The sequence below is a fragment of the Musca autumnalis genome, unplaced genomic scaffold, assembly GCF_047663935.1.
Source record: "Musca autumnalis isolate F117 unplaced genomic scaffold, ASM4766393v1 scaffold_1, whole genome shotgun sequence".
Classification (NCBI taxonomy): domain Eukaryota; kingdom Metazoa; phylum Arthropoda; class Insecta; order Diptera; family Muscidae; genus Musca; species Musca autumnalis.
In genome coordinates, this window is record NW_027411644.1 from 311,079,760 (window position 1) to 311,106,691 (window position 26,932).

At 35.3% G+C, this 26,932-nt stretch overlaps 1 protein-coding gene across 5 annotated transcripts in view; it reads left to right on the forward strand.

The window, feature by feature from the left end:
- Window positions 1-26,932, forward strand: part of LOC141389948 (uncharacterized) — a 207,071-nt gene that overhangs the window by 126,611 nt on the left and 53,528 nt on the right. For all 5 annotated transcript variants that reach the window (XM_073962231.1, XM_073962229.1, XM_073962228.1 and 2 more), the window contains exon 3: window positions 7,959-8,045. In XM_073962231.1, the coding sequence (XP_073818332.1) occupies window positions 7,959-8,045 (87 nt within the window). The remainder of the gene's footprint in view (window positions 1-7,958; window positions 8,046-26,932) is intronic.

Here is a 26,932-nt window from a genome sequence, read left to right on the forward strand (position 1 = left end):
ATATATATGACACCGGACAATACCCCCAGGATTTATAACCATCCCAAAAAAATCTCACCGGAATAGATGCAACGATCACCGACTTATCAGCAAAATGAGCCATGCCCTAAAAATCTTCCTTAAAATTATACATAAACGGATATATGAAAAATGCGAAAAGGAAATGGGTGAAACACAATTTGGCTTCAAAGAAGCAAAAGGAACGCGCGAAGCACTATTCTGCGTACAAGAGTTGGTTCAAAAATGTAGAGATGTCAATAAGGATATTTTTATGTGCTTTATAGACTACGAGAAAGCATTTGACACCATACAGCATGACAAGCTCATGGATATTTTGGCGTCAATTGAAACAAGCGAGAAAGAAATTAGATGCATAAAAAGTCTGTATTGGAATCAAAATGCACATGTTAATATCAATGGAGAAATTACGGAAGAAATATCTATATCCAAAGCAGTAAGACAGGGCTGTACACTGTCCCCACTATTGTTTAATATTTATTCCGAAAAAATATTTAAGGAATCAATTAACAACGTCCAAGAAGGAGTCCTAATAAATAATGAATACGTAAACAATATCAGATACGCTGACGATAGTACCCTAATAGCAGACAGCTTATCGGGTCTACAAAACCTTGTAACAAGACTAACTGAGTGTAGTGAAACATATGGGTTAAGATTGAACACCAATAAAACAAAATATATGATCATAAGCAAGAAAAGTAATTTTGAAAACATGAATGTAATAATTCACAACACTCCACTCGAGAGAGTGTCGAGCTTCAAATATCTCGGGTTTTCAATAAATGATCAGTGGGATAACTCCAAAGAAATTAAATGCCGGATAGAAATGCCAAGAGACGCCTTTCACAAATACAAAAGAGTATTAACAAGCCATGATATTAACATTGCAACAAAGACAAGGTTCATAAAGGCCTACATATGGCCAGTTTTCTTATATTCTGTGGAAGTATGGACTTTAAAAGCAATAGGTGTCAAGCACTTAGAAGCCTTCGAAATGTGGATATATCGAAGAATTCTTAAAATACCGTGGATAGCTCACGTATCAAATGACGAAGTTCTACGAAGATTGAACAAAACAAGAAAACACTTTGATCACATAAAAAGGTGAAAAATTTCAAATCTCGGACACATAATGCGAAACCCAAAATACCGCATCCTGCAAAGAATTCTACAAGCCAAAATAGAAGGTAAACGCAGCAGAGGAAGACAAGAGATGACCTGGTTCAACAATGGACGGAATTTCGAAATGCAGAAAATTTAATAAGTGTCGCAAGAAACAGAGATAAAGAAAATTATACATGAAATTTAATAGGGTCGCTAACATTCTAAGATTTTAGACGAAATCCGTTTCAGAAAATTTCGGGTCGATTTAGCAATGCCCGTCCGTCTGTCTGTCTGTCTGTCTGGCTGGATGGACGCACTATAACTCTCAAACGTATGAACCTATTTGGTCCAAAATTTGGCCTTCGTATTATTTTGTTTAAGTTCGAAAATGGGCAATAACGGTACCTCCCACCACAAAAAAAAAAATAAAAAAAATGCCCATTAAATGGTACACGCTATATCTGTTGAAGGAAGCAACCCATTTGGTCCAAACTTTGGATCTCCTAATATTTTGCCCAAATTCGAAAATGTCCATAACGGTCTTCTCCTTAGGGAACCTCTCTCACCAAAGTTCCACATTTCAGTCTAAGTGTTCGAAGTTCCTTTGTAAATGTGTACCGATGCTACTCGTTGTGGTGCTGTTTACAGCGATATTATGTTTTTCGTTTTTTAAGCTAAGGGAAGTTCGAAGTTCCTTTCCCCTAGCCACATTAGGCTTCTTGCTTTCCACGTTTCACTGCACTGATAGGTCCATGCTAGATAGGTCTGAGGCAGAAGAGAACTCATAGTAGCCAAATAGTCTGTGTCTAGTGTTGTTTAACATTGGGCAATGACATAGTAGGTGCTCAATCGTTTCAGTCCCCTCCTCATCTTCGCATAGTCTGCAGTAATCGACACTTTTGTCCCACAGACTAGTTATGGATCTGATGTGGCAGTGCCCCGTCATGACTCCTACAGCAATTCTGATCTCAGCCTTGTTAAGGAGTAGCAGGGAAGCAGTACTACGACTCGATATAACAGGCCAGATAAGCCTCGAGATCCTACATTCGGCCTCGTTCTGCCATTTGCGAGCATATAGACCTCTGTAGAAGTTGTCCAGTTTATTGGAGAAGTGACACATGCACAGTTTCCTCAATTTCAATAATTGGAGTCTGCGATCCTCCACGTACCAGCTTATCGGCAATTTCATTTCAAATTATGTCACAGTGTCCCGGTACCCAGCAGAAAGTGATTTCATTCTTCCTAACAATCCTCTACACGTGTTAACAAACTTGGACTTGAATGAACAGGATTTGGGTGCCTGGAGTACCGCCTGGCTATCCCAAAAAAACCACTATCGGTCTCTCATAACCCCGCAAGTTGACCTGAATCAGTTCTAAGGGCCTTTACAATGGCTAATACCTCCGCTTGGAAGACGCTACAGAAGAGTCCGGCTCCTGTGCCCTCTTCCATTTTGGATCCATCTGTATAGATGGCCGAACTTTGTGGAAGTGGTCTTCCATGAGTTCAGTCACTCCTAGTTGGAATCAAGATCCTAGCCGTTTAGAAATTCATTGAGAGGTAATCACTTATCTCCATAGAGTCTAGGCAGCTTCCTTTGAGAAGTGTCCAGAACGCGACTCACTCCAGCACTTCATCTCTCTGAGCTTAAAAGCGGTTCTGGCTGCGATGTTTTCAGCTAGAATATTTAGTGGCTTAATATCCAGCATTTCGTTTAGAGTAAAGTGTGATCAAATCTTACTTTACGAGCTCCTCAATGTTCCTATTCCATCGTAGTTGATGACCAAGGACTACACCAACCTATTTTGCTTCGGTTGAAAGAAACAATTCTATACCATCCGGTAGTGGGAAGCTTTCAATATTCCTCCTTCTTATAAAAAGTGCGAGGTCAGTTTTTGTAGGATTTATGATTCCTAACAAAAGATCCTCTTTCAAAATGGATCGATCAAATCTTCATGTACCTCCTCCGCAACACTTTTGAGCATTAGTACTAATCCACATTTCTGTCGGCAAAATGTAATGTCCAAAAAGGCCCATACAATTTTTAAACCCTCCTTAATACATAACTTTTGGGGAAAAGTATTTTGGTTTCAATTTACATAGGGTATATCTCTTTCGGCAAATCCGACTGATACTTTTTTACTTGTATTGTATTTATGCGCGTATATCGCAACGTGATCAATTTGGATTATTGTGTTTTGGTCTGGCGACGTTGCCTTATGCATGTTTTTGCATTTCAACATTTTTCTTCAGTCTTCCGACGTTTTCATGTAAACTTCTACAATCAAATCCTTCTATTCCTCAAAGGGTGTTTTATTTTTTCTAAACCTAGATCAAGTCCGAAGATGGATTATATCTCTTTTCTATAAACCCTCGTTTATGTGCGGTGCGAACTTTGCTTTTCACGTTGCACTGCAGATGGGCCTTCTGATGCTGATAACATCACCATATTTGTTTTTGGTGGGGAAGTGCACACTTCGCGGGGTAATGGCTCGAATTGGCTGCGACCAAAAATGGAGTAACAGCTTTGCTTAAAAACTTAGCATATTGTAATAATTTTGCCTAATTCTTACATTACGATAAGTTCGAAGATGGAGTATGTCTGTCCAGTCCATCTCGCAATTTTCCCACAAAAACTAAAAGAATTTGTGCGCAGAATTTTATGTATAATCAATACTACCATTCTTATACCCTCCACTAGAACGCTTTATTTTTGCCCCCGATTATTTTCCCATATGCAGGTCAAGCTCGAAGCTAGGTCCATGTTTTGGTATATCCCCCTATAATAGTACATCCTAATTTTCGATATTTTGAGAGTTTTAGACACATTTGTTTAACTGAACTACCACAGTCCCAAAACTTCTTCACTAAAAATTGTCAACATCGGTCAATGTTGTAGTATAGCCCCCCCATAACGGTACTCCGATTTTCGGTATTTCGAGGGTTTTAGCTACATATTTTAACTGGTATTTTGATATTTGCGGTACCCTACAGTCACTAAACTTTGGGTATTTCCCGATATTCGGGTTTTTTTGTAATTTATGTACATATGTATGTTGACCAAACTACTTCTAACCTGGCACTTGAACTTCTCCACCAAAAATTGTCAACATAGGTCCACCCTTTGTTATACCCCCATATAAAGCTACAATTCGATTGAAGACATTTTTAAATGCATTTTCTGACCTAATTTAGACATTTGGGATATCCGTGGTCGAAAAAATTCTCCATGTTAGTTCAGAATATTTGGTGGAGGGTATAACGATTTTTTACTTGTTTTTATTCTATTAGCTGTTCTGTGATACTTCATCTGTTAGGCAGGATGTTTCAAGATTATCTGTCGAATGGATCTATTTGTTCTAAATTTTGTATATAGGGGGAATTTTTCCATACCTAAATCAAGTTCGAAAATATCACCTTCCTTAGAAAAAATAAAAAAAAAAACAAGTAAAAAGTCGTTAAGTTCGGCCGGGCCGAACTTTTTATACCCTCCACCATAAAAAAGTATTAATTAAAATGGAATAATTGGGGTCCTTTCACAATTTTAGGTGTAACAACTTTTCGACAATGGTGAGTTTATTAAAAACCCCGAAGGACAGATTCGCCGTGAGTCGAACTTCCGCGTTATGGCGTGATGAAGTTTTTGCCAGAGACCCTGTAAGCCATCATTAATTAGCATAATATCTTTGTTTGTTGTTTTTGTAGAGCACTTAAGTAACAGTGAACAAATATATAACGCTAATTCCTGACGGCCCACGGGGTCTCTAACAAAAATTTCATCACGCCATAACGCGGAAGTTCGACTCACGGTGGATCTGTCCTTCGGGGTTCATAATATACTCACCAAGGCCTTTCTTCCCCAAAAGGAATTTTTCGTGCCCCAGACTTTCACCTCCATTTTGTTGCACAGTGTTATCTAATCTAAAAAATGTGTTCAGCTAGGTGAAAGGTACCACCTACGGAGCTATATCAAAGAGTCAACCTATCTTTACATTTTTTGGCGGAAAAGTTTTATAGCTGCAGGGAACTTCAAGAGTCAAATTGGGGGTAGTTTCATCAAAACAATGTAGACCCTCAAAAATGGACCCATGTTGACGAATTTTAGTGAAGAAATTTCGTGACCACAGAAAATTCCCGAAAATCGGGAGGTAAAGGTAAAGTTATATGGGGGGATATACCAAAACATGGACCTACCTATATTGACGATTATTTTTGAATAGGCAAAATTGTAGCTAAAATTCTCAAAATACCGATCATTACAGATAGTTCGGTTAAAAATTTGCAGCTAAAATTCTCAAAATACCGAAAATCGGGAGATACCGTTATATGGGGGCTACACCAAAACATGGACCTATGTTGACGATGTTTCGTTGGAGATGTTTTATGTCCACTGAGAACTTTGAATGTCAAATTACATCTATTTCGGTTAAAACCTGTAGCTAAAATTCTCAAAATACCGAAACTCGGGAGGAACCGTTATATGGGGGCTATACCAAAACATGGACCTATGTTGACGATGTTTCGTTGGAGATGTTTTATGTCCACTGAGAACTTTGAATGTCAAATTACAGCTATTTCGGTTAAAAACTGTAGCTAAAATTCTCAAAATACCGAAACTCGGGAGGAACCGTTATATGGGGGCTATACCAAAACATGGACCTATATTGACGATGTATCGTTGGATATGTTTTATGACCACTGAGAACCTCAAATGGCAAATTACAGCTAGTTCGGTTAAAAATTTTAGCTAAAATTCTCAAAATACCGAAAATCAGGAGGTACCGATATATGGGGGCTATACCAAAACATGGACCTATTGACGATGTTTCGTGTAGATGTTTCATGACCACTAAGAACCTCAAATGTCAAATTACAGCTAGTTCGGTTAAAAATTGTAACTAAAATGCTCAAAATACCGAAAATCGGGAGGTACGGTTATAAGGGGGCCATACCAAAATATGGACCCATGTTGACGATGTTTGGTAGAGATGTTTCATGACCACTGTGAACCTCAAATGTCAAATTGCAGATAGTTCGGTTACAAATTGTGGCTAAAATTCTCAAAATACCGAAAATTGGAAGGTACCGTTATATGGGGGCTATACCAAAACATGGACGTATGTTGACGATGTATGGTGGGGATGTTTCATGACCACTGAGAACCTCAAATGGCAAATTACAGATAGTTCGGTTAAAAATTGTGGCTAAAATTCACAAAATACCGAAAATCGGGAGGTACCGTTATATGGGGACTATACCAAAACATGGACCTATGCCCATATCCTTTGGGATATAAGTTTGTTGATCACTAGGAACCCTAAGTGCCAAATTATAGCTAATTCGGTCTGAAAATGTGCCGAAGAACGTCAAAATACCTCAAATCCGGAGGTACCGTTATATGGGGGCTATACCAAAAAGTGGACCGATATAGCCCATCTTCGAACTTGACCTGCCTATGGAAAAAAGACCCTCGGGTGCAAAATTTCAGCACTCTATCTCAATTATTGCAGACGCTAGAGTGATTACAACAGACGGACAGACAGACGGACAGACGGACATGGCTAGATCGTCTTAGAATTTTATCCTGATCAAGAATATATATACTTTATAGGGTCGCAAATGATTAGTTCGATGTGTTACAAACAGAATGACAAACTTAATATACCCTCCATACTATGGTGGAGGGTATAAAAAACATTTAAGAGAGGGTTATAGTCGGACAGGGCCGACCATGTGATACCCTACTCCACTACACCTGGGCACTATTTTTCAAGGAACTTCTTCTATATGATTGCGACATATTTTAGCCGTCGGTTCAGATTTGGATATAGCTTTAAAGTATTTGGTGCACCAAACACGCAAATTCCGTCAATTTGTGACGAATTTTATAAAATTTGACGGAATTTGCCTAGAAATAAGTTCGCCATATTATTCAGTTTAGGATATAGCTCCCATAAATATTTATGGCCAGTTTCATGTGTTTGACGTACGAAACACGCTACTGAACAGACATTTTCATGCAATTTGGAAAATGTGACGCAATTTGATTTAAAAAAAATCGCTAAATTATATTGAAATCGTAGTGGTGAAAGGTATCATATAGTCGGCCGCGCCCGACTTTGATCCTTTCCTTACTGGTTAATGATTAAAAGCAAGTACAATATTTTTTGGGGGGCGTTCACATTCCCAACATAACCAATTTCAAATATAATAAGCGCTCAAAATTTTAAGTTATGGTCAAAACCGACAAATTTGTAAATTAAATTTTTAATATAAATTAACAATCCTGTTTCTATCCAAGCGTATGGTATCTAATTCATGGTATTGTCCCCCTATTATTTATTTTCCCTGTCACAGGCTGAGGGAATGCAGTCGTTGATACTTTTTATCATGTTCGTATTAAGAATGCACAGTCAACTATTCTTAAGGCTTCAACAGAACTTTAATAAATATTTTCTTCATAGTTTTTATTTCGTATGTTCGATTTTTTCGAAGAAACCCTAAAATAGTTCGTTAGCTGGGATAAAACATTTCCGGCATTTTAAATTAAATTAAATAAATAAATACTTTTCTGAAAACCCTGCTCCACATGGTCCTTATGTACATACATTGCCATGTTGTTTGTTCAACGTGAGTCCTTCAAGAAATATACACACATGTATGTATGCGTGTATGTACTTCCCAAAACGAAGATGATGACGAAAACGAAGAAGAAGACGTAGTGATAGGAAAAAAGTAAACCTAAGCTAATTAAACTTGTTCTAAATTTGTTGTTGCTGATGTTGATTTTTTTGTTATTTTTTCTCTCTCTTTTTTCTTTGCTAAACTTGCAGCATAACATTAATCAGCAATCGTTGCAAAAGTTTGCAACTTGCCTGCAACATATTGCCCAATTATTGGAATGTCCTGTTTGTTTGGAGGTAAGTTTACTCTTTCGTTTTTTTTTTCTTCGTCTTATTTTCTTTGGTATTATTTTTTTCTATTTTGATTTCATTTATATAAGTTGGGTTAGAGGGAAAGAAATAGAATATAAGGTTTGAATACAGAGTGAGAAAAACTTAAATATACATAGCAGCATACACATTCACCTTAAGAAATGTGGTGGCATTAATGTGTCAGACGGTTCAATTATGTTAACGAAAGAAAGGAAGGGTGAATTTGGAAGGATTAGTTTTGTATTTGATGTATGAAAAACGAAAATTGATGTGATCCAATCCAGCAAAAATACTTGTACAATGTGTCCATCTGTTTTAGGTGGGTGTTTTCTCGGATATGCCGTAGAGTAAAGAGCTGATCTAAATTCGATTTGCCAAGTCTAAAAGTGCATAGGTAAAGCCTATTGATGTGTTGTCCACAGTATATAGTGGTTTACATAAAAAATCCATCACGCCAAGAAACAAGAATATTCTTTCATTTGTATACCAACACACACTTGAATACTTTTTGTTAGTTTTCATAAGGTATCTTCAGCATAATTTTGAAAGTTTTCGCAACAAACAAAAAAGGTAAAATGGGATCACAAAAATGTTGAGTGGCATGAGGCTCTTGAAGATTCTAGTTAAAACAAGTCTTAAAACTTGCAAAGAATATCGATGAGTTTCATGAGAGTATTAGTTTGTCCATGCAACAGGAACAAAAAACACGGAACGAAAGGCTATATGGTTAAATGGAGAATGTCCTGTCATGATATAGACACACATAAACAAACATACGCACACAAATAAATACTAAGCCATTCACCTAAGTGGATCAAAACAAAAAAGGAGGAGAAAATTGTCCAAAGTATGTGGCAGAGTGGAATGTTTGCATGTCTAAGAGCTACGGAAGAAGGTAAATTTTATTTTTGTTTCTAGTTATTTTTATTTATTTTGTTTTGGAAAATAAAAACTTTCCTATTAGAAAAGGCCTCTAGTATGAATGACATCGAACGTGTTGCCAGTGAGTGGTTAGTCACATGGAAGCTATGCAATAATTTTATAAATTTCTATAAGCTCAATGAACTAAAGGAAGTTCCACACCATTGGTATGGAAAATCCGTAAAATTAATAAAAGATATCAACAGAAATCGTTAAACGTAAATATGTTTAAGAATTAAATTTTTGGGTTCATAAACATAACCCAACAGCACAGCATTCGATATTTTGGAAAGGAATGTTTGTCAATAGCTGATAGTATGCAAACGCCACGTAAAACTTCGTTTACAGCAACATAAATAAAAATTAGATGAAATAAAGGAAAGGAAAGGATCAACGTCGGGCGGGCCGACTATATTGGCGAAAAAATATATAGGAGCTATATCCAAATCCGAACCGATTTCGATACAATTTGGCACACTTATTTCTAGACCAAATTCCGTCACAAATTCCATATTTCATTGAGATCGGCATATATAACATGTTTCGTGCACCAAATACCAAAAATCTGCCAAAAATAAATATGGAAGCTATATCCAAATCTGAACCGATTTTGATATAATATGGCACACTTATTTCTAGACCAAATTCCGTCACGCATTCCATATTTCATTGAGATCGGACATATATAACGTCTTTCGTGCACCAAATACCAAAACTCGGCCGAAAATATACATGGGAGCTATATCCAAATCTGAACCGATCTTGATATAATTTGGCACATTTATCTATAGACCTAATTCCATCACAAATTCCAAATTTTATCAAAATTGGACAGATACAGTATGCATCAAATATCTCATATCGGCCGAAAATATATATGGGAGCTATATCTCCACCAAAAGCTATAGCGTTCTTCATTAGGCTAAAGAAATGATCCTCCCTAATTTTCAGCCAAATCGAACACTAAATGCGACCTGTACGTTGCAAACTGGCGGACGGACGGACATGCATAAATCGACTCAGAAAGTGATTCTATGCATATCCCTAGAAGGAACTATGGATCTATCTCCTTCCCTTAGGCATGTTACATACAAATTCACTAACACATTATACCCTTACCACAGGGTGGTGTAGGGTATAAAAGTCGTTAAGTTTTATTTCACCATCATAAATATTCTGAATTGAATATATTATATTCTAAAATTGAATAACTAGTTTTATTTCCTGTCCACAACTTTAGGTAAACGTGTCTAAACATTTCTTCAATCTATCAGTGAACCTGGCAAATAAATAATAAATCAGAATTCCACTTTAGAACATTTCGCACACAAATTATATAACTCCAGCTTCATTGCTATACCCAGCACCAAAATTAGGACAATTTTGTACTTTTCGTATTTCTAAGACGACCTGAATAACTCAGCCCTCAGCGACCTCCATACCATATTTCAGAAGTTGTATGAATTTAGAAAACTCCTTATCTAAACACCAACACAGATCATAATATAAATATTCGAAATTCCAGCTATATCCCTTTTGCCACATCAAAACGGTACCAAATTTAGAACTAATAATAGGTATACGATTTAAAAATTACATCCCTATATCCAAAACTATATCCCAACCGCGGTACTCATTGACAACTCTCTCTGTTCTCCCAAAACAAATTATAGTAATATTTAGTACTTTTCGTATACATAAGTAGGATTTCCAAAACCTCCTCCTTATCTCCCCTCTAAACGTCAACTGCTATCCTAACAACGAATTTCACAATTTCAGCTCTACCCCTTTACACAATAACAATTTGAACCAAATTCTGTGACATTTAGTAATTTTCGTTCACTTCCCAGCAAAATAAATTGGAAGTAGTGCTATGTAGACTAGTTCTTTCACGGCATGTTTTTATGCAGTTCAAACGGAGTCGTGAAAAAGGCACTCCATTCCTCACATTTTAACCGCATTTGGATGCAATCCAAAGAATCACATGCATTTGTCACATTTTAGCAACATCTGGAGGCAGTTCAACGGAGTCGTGAAAAAGGCACTCGGTTCACTACATTTTATGAGCAGTTGTTAGAGATCCCTACATGTACATAAATCAGTTTGTACATCTCTACAGGCAGCGGAATACATTTCCAAAAAGAGATAATCGTGTTAACATTCCAAACATTTGTTAATACAAACTAAATAATATTTAATTTGTGTACATTTTTCCGGTAACTCACGAGAAAAAAAATTTCCAATGGAGTGCTGTTAGAGTACATGTCGAAATCTTAACTAGTGATGGGAAGACAATATCAAACCCATTTAGCAGATGAAGCAAAAGCACTTAAGCTTGGATTAAATGAAGAGCGGAGGAAACACACATTTTTGCGATTGAATTCAATAGAGAATTTTCATTATTTGTGTTAATTTAATAAAGCTATTAATATTTTTGTTTTACACAAATAATAAATGTATTTTATTTTGTTATTCAAAACACGTGCTCTGAACTGCCTCCTATTCTACCCCAAAGGGTCAGTTAAAATGCAGTGCCAAAGGTTCAGTTAAAATGCAATGCCAAAGGGTCAGTTAAAATGCGGTGCAATGGAGTGCCTCTTTCCGGGGTCACTCCCTTATAAAAATCATGAGTGAAAATGTATAATTTGATGCACTTCCAAATCACTTGTACATATCATTTAACTGCCTCTTTGGAGGCAAACTTTTCGCTGGGTTCTTGTACGTACATCCACAACCGCATCCATATCTCCACCCTACACTCCAACAGTGACTATAATACCAAATTTCAGAATTCAGAATTATTTGAATTATTGAATATCCAAAACAGCCTCCCTATCTGAAAATTCCACTTCAATAGTAATCTTAATTCCAAATTTTAGAATTCCATTTCTTCCGTTCAATCAAATCCAAATAGTACCACATTTTTTAGTACCTTTTAAGTACGAATTTCCAAACATACCTCCATATCTCAATCAATAATCTTTATTCAAAATTTCAGGTTTCCAGCTCTATCCGTTCACCCAAATCAAAATAAAGTACTTTTCGTACACATAAGTACGAAATTCAAAAAATGATCTCAATCCTACACAGTAATCTAATTTTGAATTTCAGGATCCCAGCTTTATCCGTTAACAAAAAACTAAATTAGTACCATTTAGTACCTTTCCTACGCAATAAGTACGAATTTCAAAAAATACTTTAATCCTATACCCCAACAGCAATCTTATTTTCAAATGTCAGAATTCCATCTCTATCAGTTCAATCAATTCCAAATAGTACCAAATTTAGTACCTTTTAAGTACGAATTTCAAAAATACCTAAATATCTCAATAATACACTTCAATAGCAATTTTAATTCTAAATGTGAGGATTCCAACTCCATCCGTTCTCCAAAATTAAAATTGTACAAAATTTAGCACCATTTAGTAGTACGAATTTCCAAAACTACCTCCATGTCGCAATTCTAAACTTCAACATTAATCATTATTCCAAATTTCAGGTTTCCAGCACTATCCGTTCACCCAAATCCAAATTTTACCAAATTTAGTACCGTTTAGTACTTTTCGTACACATAAGTACGAATTTCCAAAACTACGTCAATCCTATACTCCAACAGTAATCATTATTCCAAATATCAGGATTCCACCTCTGTCCAATTATCCATATCAAAATTGAACCATATTTAGTACACTTTAGTACTTTTCGTACATATAAGTACGAATTTCCAAAAACCATTTCCTTTTATAAACACCACTTCCCCACCTTGATTTCCATACCAACTTCCAAGATTCTAGCCATACCCGTCCAAAATGTACATTTAGATCCAAATTTAGTACTTTTCGTACACTTATAGTTCAAATTTCTGAAAACCCTTTTGTACATATTTCTACCACCGTGGTGCAATGGTATGCACATCCGCCTTGCACTCTGAAGATTGTGGATTCGATTCCCCGGCAAGTCAACATCAAAATTTTCAACGGTGGCAAAATACCCCTCAGTAATGTTGGCGACATTTCCTGAGTATTTCAGCCATGTAAAACTTCTCTACAATGTGGTGTCTTAAGACACGCCGTTCGGACTCGGCGATAAACAGTAGGTCCCATATCATTGAGCTAATATGAATCGGGGTGCACTCATTGATATGAGAGAAGTCTCTCTAGTCCCGTATGGGATGTTTGTAGAACAATTATTATATCTTTCTAATATTAATATAATAGTAATAATAATATTTCAAATACGTATATTTAAGAATTAAGTTTTTGCGTTCAAAATATATATTAGCTCTGATTCGACACCCTGTGAAGAACAGCACAGCATTCGATATATTGGAAAGGCACATTTGGCATGAATTCTACATCTGGACATAAAACTTCGCTTACATAAATAACAATTAAAAGAATTAATACAAAACAAGTAAAAAAATCGTTCAGTTCTGTAGGGTCGAATTTTTTACACTCCTATACTATGAACTAAAATTGAATAATGTGTTTTCTTTTCTGTCGAGAATTTTAAGTGGAGATATTTTATGACCACGTATATTATAAATGCCTATGTTAGGTCAGAAAATGCAGACCAAAATGTATCATCCATCGGATGACACTTTTATATGAGGACTATATCAATGTGTGGACCTATATTGAGAATTTGAGGTGGAGACGATTTTTGACTACATGGAGCCTCAAATGTCAAATTACAAGAAGTTCGGACAATATATACCCAGCAAAAAAAGTCCTCCCAAAATCATGGGTTTTGTAAGGGATTTTTGGCAGCCGTAACTACTCGCAAACCCCCTTTCTTTCCCATTATTTTTACAAGGGCATGTCGCACTCAGTTTGTAGTTATTTTATGACCACTAGAATAACTACTTATTCTGTGGCCACTAGAAGTTGAAAAAAATTCTATTTTTAGAACAGTTGATGTAGAGGTTTTTTTTTTAATTTCATCACACTTCTTACTTTTATTTTACTTTATTTTATTTCGCTCGCTATGCGAGTTGAACACAAGAACCCTCTGATTTATAGCCAAAGACACTACATACTATGCCACGCACACGAACATTAAGGGTTGCTTAAGAACTTAAATGTGCAGTGCACATGTGCACCACGAACTGTTATTTTTTAATTAAAAAAACTCGTGTGCCGACAGTGAGCGTTGAACACACAACCCTAGGATTTATAGTCGGACACACACTCACTGTGCCACCGTCCTCATTACTTAGTGAGGAGCAAAGGTTTGCCTTGTAATTTTTTTAAGAAGTATCCCATTACTTTTCAGATTACTTGTAATGCGAATAGAAGCTTGTTTACATTATTTTGTAATGGGTTACGTAATGACTAATGGATCCGAATTTTTGCTGCGTAATAATTGTTCCACAAACATCCCATACGAGACAAGGGTGACTTCTCTCATATCAATGAGTGCACCCCGATTCGGTCAATAAGTGTAGCTAAATGTCTCAAAACACCTGAACAAACACAATAAAGAACTTCTTAATGTACACCTTAGGGTTATGACTTTTGACTTTTTTTCTCAACAATGATTTCCTGTAGCAAGAATGAATGAATAATTTTTTTTATTTTTAACTTTTTAGTAAATACATTTTTTTGACCACTGCACAGTGGATCCACTTGTATGTAAAAAGTTGCCAAAAATATTTAGAGTGTAAATATCATGCCAATGCCCCGGTTACAGCTTTGTGCTGCTGCGAAGAGTGTTTTAAGAACCCACGAGCGTAGCATTCTCCCCCCTTTCCCCCTGGAGGTGGTATACGGTAAGAACTGTTTTATGCTGTTAATACAAAATGACATGAACAAAGGTCCCGATTATCTTACGATGCAAAAATTAGCTTATCTTGCGATGCAAAAACAGTCTCCAAAACAACATAGAATCCAACCAATTTAGCGGATTAAAAAAATCAACATTTTTGTCTGAAAATGGGTAAATTTTTTTATATCGATCTTATAGCATTTTTCCTGGAAGGCACGTACCGCCAACGTTAGACAGATTTGGAAGAAGATTTCTTTATCTTGCCACTGATGTCAATTATGTTAATGTACGTGGTCAGATAACAGAGTTATACGCTAATATATCCATAGACACCCTATTCTAGGGCAGCTTTAGTGGGTGGCACTAGATGGCAGCTGATTTTAATACTGAATAATCTTAAACCCATGACCTACTTTGGGAAATTATTCCCGAGGTGGGCACTGGTGGGCATCATGACTAAAACCTTAGGTCAAATTTAAATATATGATCGAAATGGCATTACAAAATACATTAAGAAAATATGCAGCTAACTAGAATTCCACAACACGCTAAAACACTATTTTTTAATGAAGATTAAGCTATTACCACCTCCTTCAAAATCCACTATAATATTTTGCTATAGGTATTAGTTTCGCGATATTTTGGATATATTTACTTGCACTTAAAATATAGGTTGTACTCACAACAAAAAATATTAGTCAAAATTTCCTACTTTTGAAGCTATTCTTAAGAAGATCGCGTTCGAATGAAACAAAAACTAATATATTTTTGAAAAGGTCCATGTCATAGCTGTCAGAGTTGCCAGATGTTGTACCAAAATTTTGACATTATTTTTTTTATTTTTGGCCAATGGGTGGATCCACTGTGCACTGAGAACAAAATTATAGTCAATTTAAGTCGAAAATTTAGATAAAAACTTTAAAATGCCTGAAATCGTGTAGTACCGTTATATAAAGGCTATACCAAAACCTGGACTTATGTCCATAATTTTTGTTGGGGAATTTTCTGTACCATTGGGAACTCCAAATGCCATGTTACAGCCAATTCTGGCTAAAAATGAAGATAAAATCCTTTAAACACTTGAAATCGGGTGGTAGCACTATATGGGGGCTATACGAAACCCTGGACCTATGTCAATAATTTTTGGTGGAGAAGTTTTTGTACCATTGGCACTCTTACAGCCAATTCGGCCTAAAAATGAAGATAAAATCCTTAAAATTCTTGAAATCGGTCCGTACCGCTATATGAGGGCTATAGGAAAACCTGGACCTATGTCCACAATTTTTGGTGGGGAAGTTTCAGTACCATTGGGAACCTCCAATGCCAAACTACAGCCTTTTCGGGTTAAAAATGAAGATAAAATCCTTAAAACACTTGAAATCAGGTGGTACCGCTATAAGGGGGCTATACCAAAACCTGTACCTATGTCCATCATTTTTAGTGAGGAAGTTCCTTTACCAATGGGGGGTTCCATTGCCAAGTTACAGCCAATTCGGCTTAAAAATGAAGATAAAATCCTGATAATACTTGAAATCGGGTGGTACCGCTATAAGGGGGCTATACCGAAACCTAGACCTTTGTTCACAATTTTTGGTGGGTAAATGTCTGTATCATTGGGAATCCGAAATGCCAAATGACAGCTAATTCGGGCAAAAATTAATATAAAATCCTCAAAATACCTGAAATCGGGTGGTTCCGCTATATGGGGGCTGTAGGAAAAAATGGGCCCATATTCATGTATTGTCATCCAAATCTGAAAAGTCTGCAAAGTTTCAGTTCGATTGGTCAACTGCAACTATGTGGAAAATCAGTTACCAAATTTGAAAACAAGTTAAATAAAACACCGTTGAAACACTGTAAAATGGACCAATCTTTGTTTTAATTTCATATTCATGTATTGTCATCTAAATCTAAAAGGTGTGCAAAGTTTCAGTTCGATTGGTCAACTGCAACTGTGTTAAAAATGAGTTACCAGATTTGAAATGCAATTTGAATAAAACACCGTTAAAACACTATAAAAATGGACCAATATTGGTTTTGATTATATATTCATGTATTGTCATCTGAATCTAAAAGGTGTGCAAAGTTTCAGTTCGATTGGTCAACTGCAACTGTGTTAAAAATGGGTTACCAGATTTGAACTAAACGGACACCAAACCAAGTTAAATAAAACACTGTAATAATAAAAAAAAAAAACACTGTAAAATGGTGACGCATAAACCAATTTGATTTTTTTTGAAAAATACTTTGAAGTGAAAAAAATATGAAAAAAATTATTTCCTGCTGCATGAATGAATGCCCTTTTGCCTTTTATTAACTATAATAAATTTTATTCCATTTGAATATTAGTTTGGCCGGGCCGAACTTTTTATACCCTCCACCACGAACTGTGTTGAAGTGAATAAGAACAATTAGTTTCCTTTCGTTTATAAAGGTACTAAGCCCTTCCTCTTATTACAGGAGTAGTATATCCCAACTGATAATACTCCCTTTACAAGTACTTATAACAAATTTATCAAAGGATCAAATTTACAATTTTCCGAATTGAGCTTTTGATCTCCTGGCGACACACGACACACGGTTCGAAAAATTGACAAAAAAACCTCTAAATACATTAAATTGGGAAATGGACAGTTCGTTTGCGAGTAAGTTTCAATCTTTTTTTTCTATCTTCGGGGAACACCAAAATCCAATTAAGGACAAATTCGATAGAAAACTGTGACTAAAATCTTCAAAAAAAACCTTAAATAGTGGCCACGTTTATATGGGGGCTATACAAAAACGTGAACCTATACTGTCTGATTTTTTGCAAGGGATATTTTCTACCTGTCTTGTACCTTTAACGAAGACTAAATACCAAATTTCAGTTATTCCGTTTGAATAATTTGGCTTAAGCATTCAAAACACCGAAAATCGGAGGGTGCCTTTCTATGTCGGGCTATAGCGACAAATTTTTGGTGGAAAGTTTTCGAAGACTAAATACCAAATTTAAAACATTCAGTGGGATATTGGAGCCAAAATCGGCAAAACACACATCGAAAGTCGAGAGGTACCGCTTTATGTGGGCTATCTGAAGATGAGGACCTAAATCAATAAATTTCAGGTGGAAAATTATATACCCCCAACGAAGATTAAATACCAAATTTCAGCTAATTGGGTGTTTTAATGAGGCTAAAACCTTCAAAATACCGAAAGTCGAGAGGAATCGTTCTATAAGGGCTATATTAAGGCGTAAACCTATACCAACAACATTGAGGTGAAAAGTTTAATACTCTCAACAAAGACTAAAACCAAATTTCAGGCATTTCGATGGGACATTGAGGCCACAACCTTCAAAATGCCGAAAATTGGGAGGTGCTGTTCTATGGGGGCTATATGAAAACGTGGACCTACACCGAAAAATTTCTGGTGGAAAGTTTTGCATCACTAACGAAGACTAAATACTAAATTGCAGCCATTTCGGTGTTATAAACCATATAAAAACCGAAAATTTTCCAATTTGTATACCCTCCACCATAGGATGGGGGTATATTAAGTTTGTCACTACGTTTGTAACTACTCGAAATAATCATTGTAGACCCCACAAAGTATATATATTCTTGATCAGCGTGCAATTCTACATCGATATAGCCATGTCCGTCCGTCTGTCCGCCTGTCTGTCTGTCTGTCCGTCTGTGGAAATCACTCTAGCGTCCGAACGGATTGACGTAGTTTGATGAAATTTTGGGAAAATATGTTATATTTATGTAGGACTTTTGGTATTGAAAGCGGGCTATGTAGGTCCACGCTTTCGTATAGCCCCCATACAAAATGACGCGTGACGCGTCGTTGTTTTAAGGAATTTTTAAGATATTTGGCCCATTTTACCACCGAATTGGTTGTAATTTGGTATTTTGTGTCTCCAGAGGCCAAAAAATATTCCTACCAAAGTTGGGTTATATAGGTCCACGTTTTGGTATAGCCCCCATATAAGGCCCCATATAAAGTACGCGTCATTTTAATATATTTTGAATGTATTAGACCCATTTGACCACAGAATTGGTTGTAATTTGGTATTTTGTGTCTTCAGAGGCCAGAAAACATTCCTACCAAAGTTGGGTTATATAGGTCCACGTTTTGGTATAGTCCCCACATAAGACCCTCCTCCCTATGGCACCATATGTAGTGGCTCGAGATCCACTTCCATAATGGACAATGTAGATCCATTCCTTTTAGTATCTTCTCCCCAAAACTTTTGATCTCTAATCCTAATGAACATTTTTGTCGGTTCAAATTCCCAAAATTTTTAAAAACGCCTAAGTACGTTTTTTGGGGAAAAATTGTTTCATTATATACAGGCTGAGGGTATGTCTCTGTCGGCAAAGCCGACTGATACTTTTTTACTTGTTTTTTTAAATTTGTCTATTTTCCACGTTTTTAATTACGATTGTTTTCTCTATATCAAAACGTGGACCCATATAACGCATTTTCAATACCAAACATCCTAGGAGTAACAGAAACTTTTCTACAAAATTACAAATATCTATCTTAAAAATTAGGAGATGTATATTGCTTTCAATAGACGGACATGGTTATATATATAAATATTTCGATGTGTTACAAAGCGAATGACAAATTTAATTATACCCTCCATATTATGGTGGAGAGTCTAATCAAAGAATCATTAGGAATCCCTTGGTTTAGAATCAATATATTTCATAAACGCCATAACGAAAAATTTTACAATGATTTTTTCTTCATGTCTTAGGCTGAGGGTTAATCTGATCTGTTTGGCAAAGCTAACTAATACGATTTTACAACTTAGTTTTCAATACAACTCCTTATGCCATAATACCTAAATTAATTAAATTACCAAAAAAGTTCCCTTGTTATTATTTAAGCTTTTCGTTAAAATCGTTTAGAGAATTTACTGATTTCCAAGACAAGAAAATCTCATTGTGTTTCCCCAGATACATTCATTTACTGCAGATTATCTGCTTAAAACATGCTTTGCAAAGCTTAACAATTGATTTCTTTGAACTTTGCATTTACTCACCCCATAAATGTGAATATTTTCTTCCTAATATCCCTCATAATTGTGGTGGAGATTTAAGTAAAAATATTTTAACTGGAAATCCTTTAAAATCCTTTAATAATTTAATGTACTTACGTGCATTGCATGGCAAGTAATCCTTGGTCATACAAATACAATTGCATATGTATGTATACATGATTATTTCTTTACATGTATTGGATCCCAGCTAGCATTTGGAAGTGACTTACTCACTTCCTCTACCAAAAGTAATCGCTTTCTGAACTTCCTTTCTATAAAAGAGCGATACTTTATCATTTTACAATAACAAATGTATTACTGTTCAAATTAGATCGATCTGCAAGAACTACCTAGTGTCACAGAAGAAGATGAAAATTCTGCATTTGATTGTTTACACAAACAATTTACATTGTTTTACTATTTCTTCTCGTGAGAGAGATAAGGTGAGAGTTTTACAGCTACTCCAAGTATTTGAAATATCAACAATAAGAAAAATATCAGTCAGTTTGATATTGTAAGTGCGAAAGGTTCGTGGAAAAGTGAAATTGAAAAAATTAAATTAATAATTTAATATTTAAACATTTATAAATTGAAATGCAAAAAAGTGCAGTGACTAAATAATTGTGAATGATAAAAAGCAGAAAAAATAATAATATGTATTGTGTATAATGTGAGTGATATTTAGATAAGAAAAAATAAATTTCATTTTCTTTATCATAGAGTGAATTTGAATATTAGAAAAAAAAACAAAAAATCGAAAAAATTCCAAAAAGTCAAAAGTGCCAACAGTACTTATTACACTCATTCGACAAAGAAAATTAAAACAAATAAGTTTGCAGAAATAATGATAATATAATTTGACTGTTAAAATGTACACATTTTCGATTTTAATTTTTGTTTTATTTATTTATTTTTTTATTTATTTATTTATTTATGTATTTATTTATTTATTTATTTATTTATTTATTTATTTATTTATTTATTTATTTATTTATTTATTTATTTATTTATTTATTTATTTATTTATTTATTTATTTATTTTTTTTTTTATTTATTTATGTATTTATTTATTTATTTATTCATTTATTTATTTATTTATTTATTTATTTATTTATTTATTTATTTATTTATTTATTTATTTATTTATTTATTTATTTATTTATTTATTTATTTATTTATTTATTTATTTATTTATTTATTTATTTATTTATTTATTTATTTATTTATTTATTTATTTATTTATTTATTTATTTATTTATTTATTTATTTATTTATTTATTTATTTATTTATTTATTTATTTATTTATTTATTTATTTATTTATTTATTTATTTATTTATTTATTTATTTATTTATTTATTTATTTATTTATTTATTTATTTATTTATTTATTTATTTATTTATTTATTTATTTATTTATTTATTTATTTATTTATTTATTTATTTATTTATTTATTTATTTATTTATTTATTTATTTATTTATTTATTTATTTATTTATTTATTTATTTATTTATTTATTTATTTATTTATTTATTTATTTATTTATTTATTTATTTATTTATTTATTTATTTATTTATTTATTTATTTATTTATTTATTTATTTATTTATTTATTTATTTATTTATTTATTGGTCATTGCCACTATTTTATGGTAAAAAATGCAATATCTTTCAAACAATGTACTTATTTGTCGCCTAAAGGTACTATATCCAACAAGCATTTTCTATCGCCCATTACCCGAAGCAGTCACTCCCGGGCGATAGAAACACACATCCCCGATATCGCATTCTAATTGATGTAGGCACACCGTTCGGGAAGAAATGAACCACGCAGTCGTTTCCTCATAAATGTGTCTCATGCGTTGTCTTTGAAAGAATCGCTTTAGTCCAGAGTCGAGAGTCACGATGGCGATATTTTTATGAGGAAACGAATGCGTGGTTCATTTCTTCCCGTACGGTGTGCCTAAATCAATTAGAATGCGATATCGCGGATGTGTGTTTCTATCGCCCGGGAGTGACTGCTTCGGGTAATGGGCGATAGAAAATGCTTGCTGGGATGTCTATTCAAATTGCAGACGAAACTAAACAAGGATATTTGTATGCATATGGGTGGATGTATTTAACGTTTGTTGTTAGTACAGAAGTACCAATAGAGAGAGGTATGTATACTACATATAGTATTATATTGTTATTTTCTATATAATGTACGTGTGAGGGTAATTCTGCTTCGATATAAACAATTATAACTGACCAGAGATGCATATTGTGCTATTGTGCTTCATATACAGTGGTCATAAAATGAGGAAGGCTACATATGTCATGTATAGGTATATAATATAATTTAAATATTCGACATTTCCTAATAGGTTGATGTGACCTGCCGTATGAATTAATTTTGATAATCAGCCAAGATTGACAATAACCATAGCCCAGTATGTTTGGCAGGCTTCAATAGCGGAAAGCCCTCTTTAATGCCAAGTTCACTCAGCTGACCATCCCTATATAGTTCTGATTTGTTAGGTGTAGACTTTAACAATTTAGAATTATTTATTTAATTTCGCAATTAATATTGACATTTAGAAACATTATTTTTAAATATAGTATTTGTTGTTTATTTGTTTGTTATCACTGTGTGCTGTGTTAAAATTAGTTTCGACACTTATTAAAGGTAGATGTTCTTCATGCAAACGAACATACATGCATCTATTCATAACAAAATGAAGAGGCGTTCGTGCATGAAAATCTAAATAGTCAAACATATAATGGACCAGAACATGGAAAAATGTATACAAATTTAAAGCTTAAGGAGGTAAATGTTAAATAAAACACTGTGGTAACGGAAATACGATATTCACTGTGGTTCAATTGGCGTTAGCAAGTAAAACTATTAAAAACTATGTTTTACTTTGTTCTGGACTTTCGGATAAAAAAAAACTTGATCTCAAATCACTCCGTTAATAACAAAAATATTTAAAAAATTTTGATTTTGATTTTATTTATAAACAAATGTCCAGTTGTGTAGAAAACTGTAATTATGTACTATGAATAATTGCATGGGAAAAGCACACGTTTGTTATTTTAATAAATTAAAAAAAAGTGTCAAAGGGACGGAGCGGTATATATGGGCTGAAAGAGGACACACTCAGGCACTTTCCTGTGAATACAAATAATAGAACTCATTTTGTGTTAACACTAAGGTTATTTATTAAACGTTTCTGAAAGGCAGCAATCTTATATACCTACAAAACAGCCAACCCAATATCTGTTATTACTTACTTAGCTGGTCGATTACAGAACATTGGTTCCATAGACCGAACTAAGAAAAGATCTCCAATTATCTCTGTTTAGTGCTTCGCTTTCTGCAAAACCGCGCCTTGTCATCTCCACTTGTGCGCCACGTATTCTTTGGCCTGCCAATTGTGTGTGCACCGCCATGCGGCCCGATCTTATACGCTTTTTTATTGGGTTCATCATCGCTCATTCTTATGATATGGCCTAGCCAACGCAATCGCTGCTTGGCCAAGTACCCAGGCTTCGGAACCATACATCAGCACGGGTAGTATAAGTGTTTTGTAAACCGTTATTTTTGTTTGACGAGTTGTGGCTTTGTTTTTAAAGTGCTTACTTAAGCCAAAGTAGCATCTGTTGGCCAATACAATTTTTTTATTTCACAACTGATGTCGTTTGTTGTGTTTACGGCGGTGCCGAGGTATACGAAGTCTTTTACTACCTCAAAATTATAGGAACCAACTTCAACAGTTGGTCCGAGCTCAAAGGACGCATTGTGCGTCGACACCATCAACTTGGTCTTCTCGCCATTTACCGCCAGACTCACTTTAGCAGATTCATAAAGGTATAGATTACTTCTTTTACTGATCGTCATCATCAGCATAAGCAGGTAACATATGGCTATTGGTGTAGATTGTGCCACTTCTTTTGACGTTTGCCTCTCGTATAACCTTTTCTAGCAGGATGTTGAAAATATCACACGAAAAGCTGTATCCTTGCCTGAAACCTCTTTTGCTACAAAACTGTTCGGAGAGGTTCTTTCCTATTTCAACTGCAGACCGAGTATCAGTTAGAGTCATTTTACAAAGCCGAATGAGCTTTGCGGGGTACCAAATTTGGACATGGCTTGGAATAATTTTGAACGTAGCGGGCTATCGAAGGCTGCTTTATAATCGACAAAAAAGGTGGAAGGTGTCGATCTGCATCTCTTGGGTCTTCTCCTGGATTTGCCGCAGGGTAAATATCTGGTCGATGGTGGACTTGCCAGGTGTAAAGCCGCATTGGTAAGGTCCAATTATTTCGTTAACCATGGGTTTTATTCGTTCACACAATATCCCTAACACTATCTTATAGGCGATAGGAAGAAGACTTATGCCCCTATAGTGGGAGCATAAAGTTTTATCTCCTTTCTTATGGACGGGACACAGGATCCTCAGGTTCCAATCGTCGGGTACACGTTCTTCCTGCAAGATGGAGCTTACTAGCTGATGCGACACGCTGATAAGGTGTATCAGCGTGTCGCCTTCGGTTTTAAACAGCTCGGCTGGTAGGCCATCGGCTCCTGCTGCCTTATTATTCTTCAGCCGGTTTATTGCTGTCTTTACCTCATCTTGGCCGGTTGGTATACATTCAATGCCATCTTCTGGGATTGGATCTGTGGTATCTTCGTCCACTTTGGATACCAACAGTTTGGAAAAATGCTCTTACCATATCCATAGCACACTATCTGTATCAGTTACCAAATTACCTTGCTGGTCTCTACAGGAGGATGTGCCTGTACCAAAGCCATCAGTTGGATGTTTCACTCTTTGGTAGAACTTTCGGACTTCATTCTGGCTCTTGTACATCTCGATTTTTTCACACTCCCGTCTTTCCATTTCTCTCTTTTTCCTGCGGAAAGGACGTTTTTCCTCTCTCCTTTTCTCCCGATACCTCTCTCGTGCGTTACGCGTTGCTACTGATTGTAGAGTAGCCCTATATGCCTCATTTTTCTCTTCGGTAGCAGCACGACACACCTGGTCATAGCATGGATTCCTTGGTAAAGGTCTCTGGTATCCAAGTATGGATTTTACGGCTGTTTGCATGGAGTGGGCAATATTCACCTTTGACCCCACACCTCATTAAAATAATGATTATAGACTCCAAGTATGTTCGGACAAAATTCGTTTTAAAAAATTTGGAATCGATTTATGTCCGTGTTTGTCTGTCTGGATAGCTGGCTGGAGCGCACGATAACTCTCGAACAGAAGAGCCGATTTGGTCCAAAATTTGGCCAACGTAATAATTTGTCCAAACTTAGTTTAAGTTCGAGGATGGTCGTATCGGTCCACTCCTTCGGGTACTTCCCACCACAAGTATTCAAAAATGTTCGGAAAACTCTTGAAGGGAGTAACCGATTTTGTCCATACTTTGCACACCGTGAAATTTGTACCAGGCATAGATGACGTTCCAATATGGACTCCTTCGGGTACTTCCCACACAAAATTTCGGAAAAATTCAGTTTAAGACCTGTTCTCGAATCGCTTTTATTTTTGTTGTAACAACTTCTATTTGCTAACGCCATTAAAGCGGTAAAAGTTTTTTTTCAGGGGTAAGTCCATAATTTCTGATAAAATAGCCCGAAAGGTGTAAGAATCCCCTATGGTATAATGTGTAGTGGCTGGAGCGCACTATAACTCTCGAACGGATTAGTCGATTCTGTGCTAAATTTGGCTTTCGTAATATTTTGTCAAAACTTAATTTAAGTTCGAAGATGGGCACTATAAGTCCACAACTTCCGGTACCTCCCCCCAAAAGTTAAAAAATGTCACTACAATGGTACGCTCTTTACAAATTATGTTTAACTTGAACAATTTTCCATATCGGTCATCTCCTTGGGTACCTCCACACAAAAGTTCAACATTTTTATAATTTTCTCGTTGGAGTTGATCTTAGCCCACTTAAAGCCACTGGTCGCTTGACGTAAAACTTGGACATTTTCGCAAATTTTTGCAATTTCTTATAGTATTGCCTGTTATCTGTCATTCTATGCTTATAAAGCTTTATTTGGCCTATGCATCTCCACGCAATAGGCTTAAAACGCAAGCAATTCAAAAAATCGACTTTTTTGTAATTTTCGACCTTTGATGAAAAATTTAAATATGGGATAACAGTTTAATCATAAATGTAACCTTTATATAAAGTCAGGGATTTGTTAGGAATGCAGTAAGAGTATTTTCTCAATCAAACAACAAGGGATTGGTATGGAAGAATACACCTACATTTCCCTTCAAAGTTTTCGGTACTTTAAAAAGAAGGCCCAATTGCAGGAAAACTATACATTTTACAGAAAAAAGTTATTTAAAAAATGCTTAAAAAGTCTCAAAAATAGCATATTCATATAGAGTTTTAAGTTTTCTCGAAAAAAAAAAAATTCTCGGCGATGATTCGAACCCACACAACCACCAAATTATGTGACTAGTTTCGCTGTTAGTTATGCAGCTCATCAGACATATCGGCTGTGGGAGTGGCTTCTCTGTCATCGAACTTTTTTCTTTCAAATGCAAATGTGCTTTTGTTTAAATGCAGTTTAGGATATGTTGGAAGACCCTTTGGAAAATTAACCCATGCTACCGCGATATTATGTTTTTCGTGTGGAAGTCCAGGCGGGGTTCGGGTCGTACGTCACTGCTTAATGACAGTCCGAAACTTCTATGCTTTAGGGTGACCAACTGAAATGACTGGTGAGCGCGATATCTGTCGGAAGTAATGACTCCCAAAATATGATCCACTTCCAAAATGAACGTCGGTCCATTCCTGCAAGTACCTCCTCCCTGTCGGCAAAGCTGACTGATACTTTGTATTTGTTTTTTATTACATGTCTTCCAAAATTGAGGAAGATTGTAGCCATAAGGCCATGTCACGCAACGATCACACCGTTCAATATTTTTACTTAAAATTTAATATCGTCCACCACTAATTGTATTGAAAAAAAAAAACAAAAAAAAGACACAATTCGTTTAATTTCGTTCTGCCACGTCTACCTTTATTCCTAAGAGGTGCAGAAAATCACTTTTTAAACAAGGTTTAACTAATGAGAAATCAATGTTTTCTACACATTCAGAATCCGAAATACAATGTTACAGTGATTACATTTGCACGATG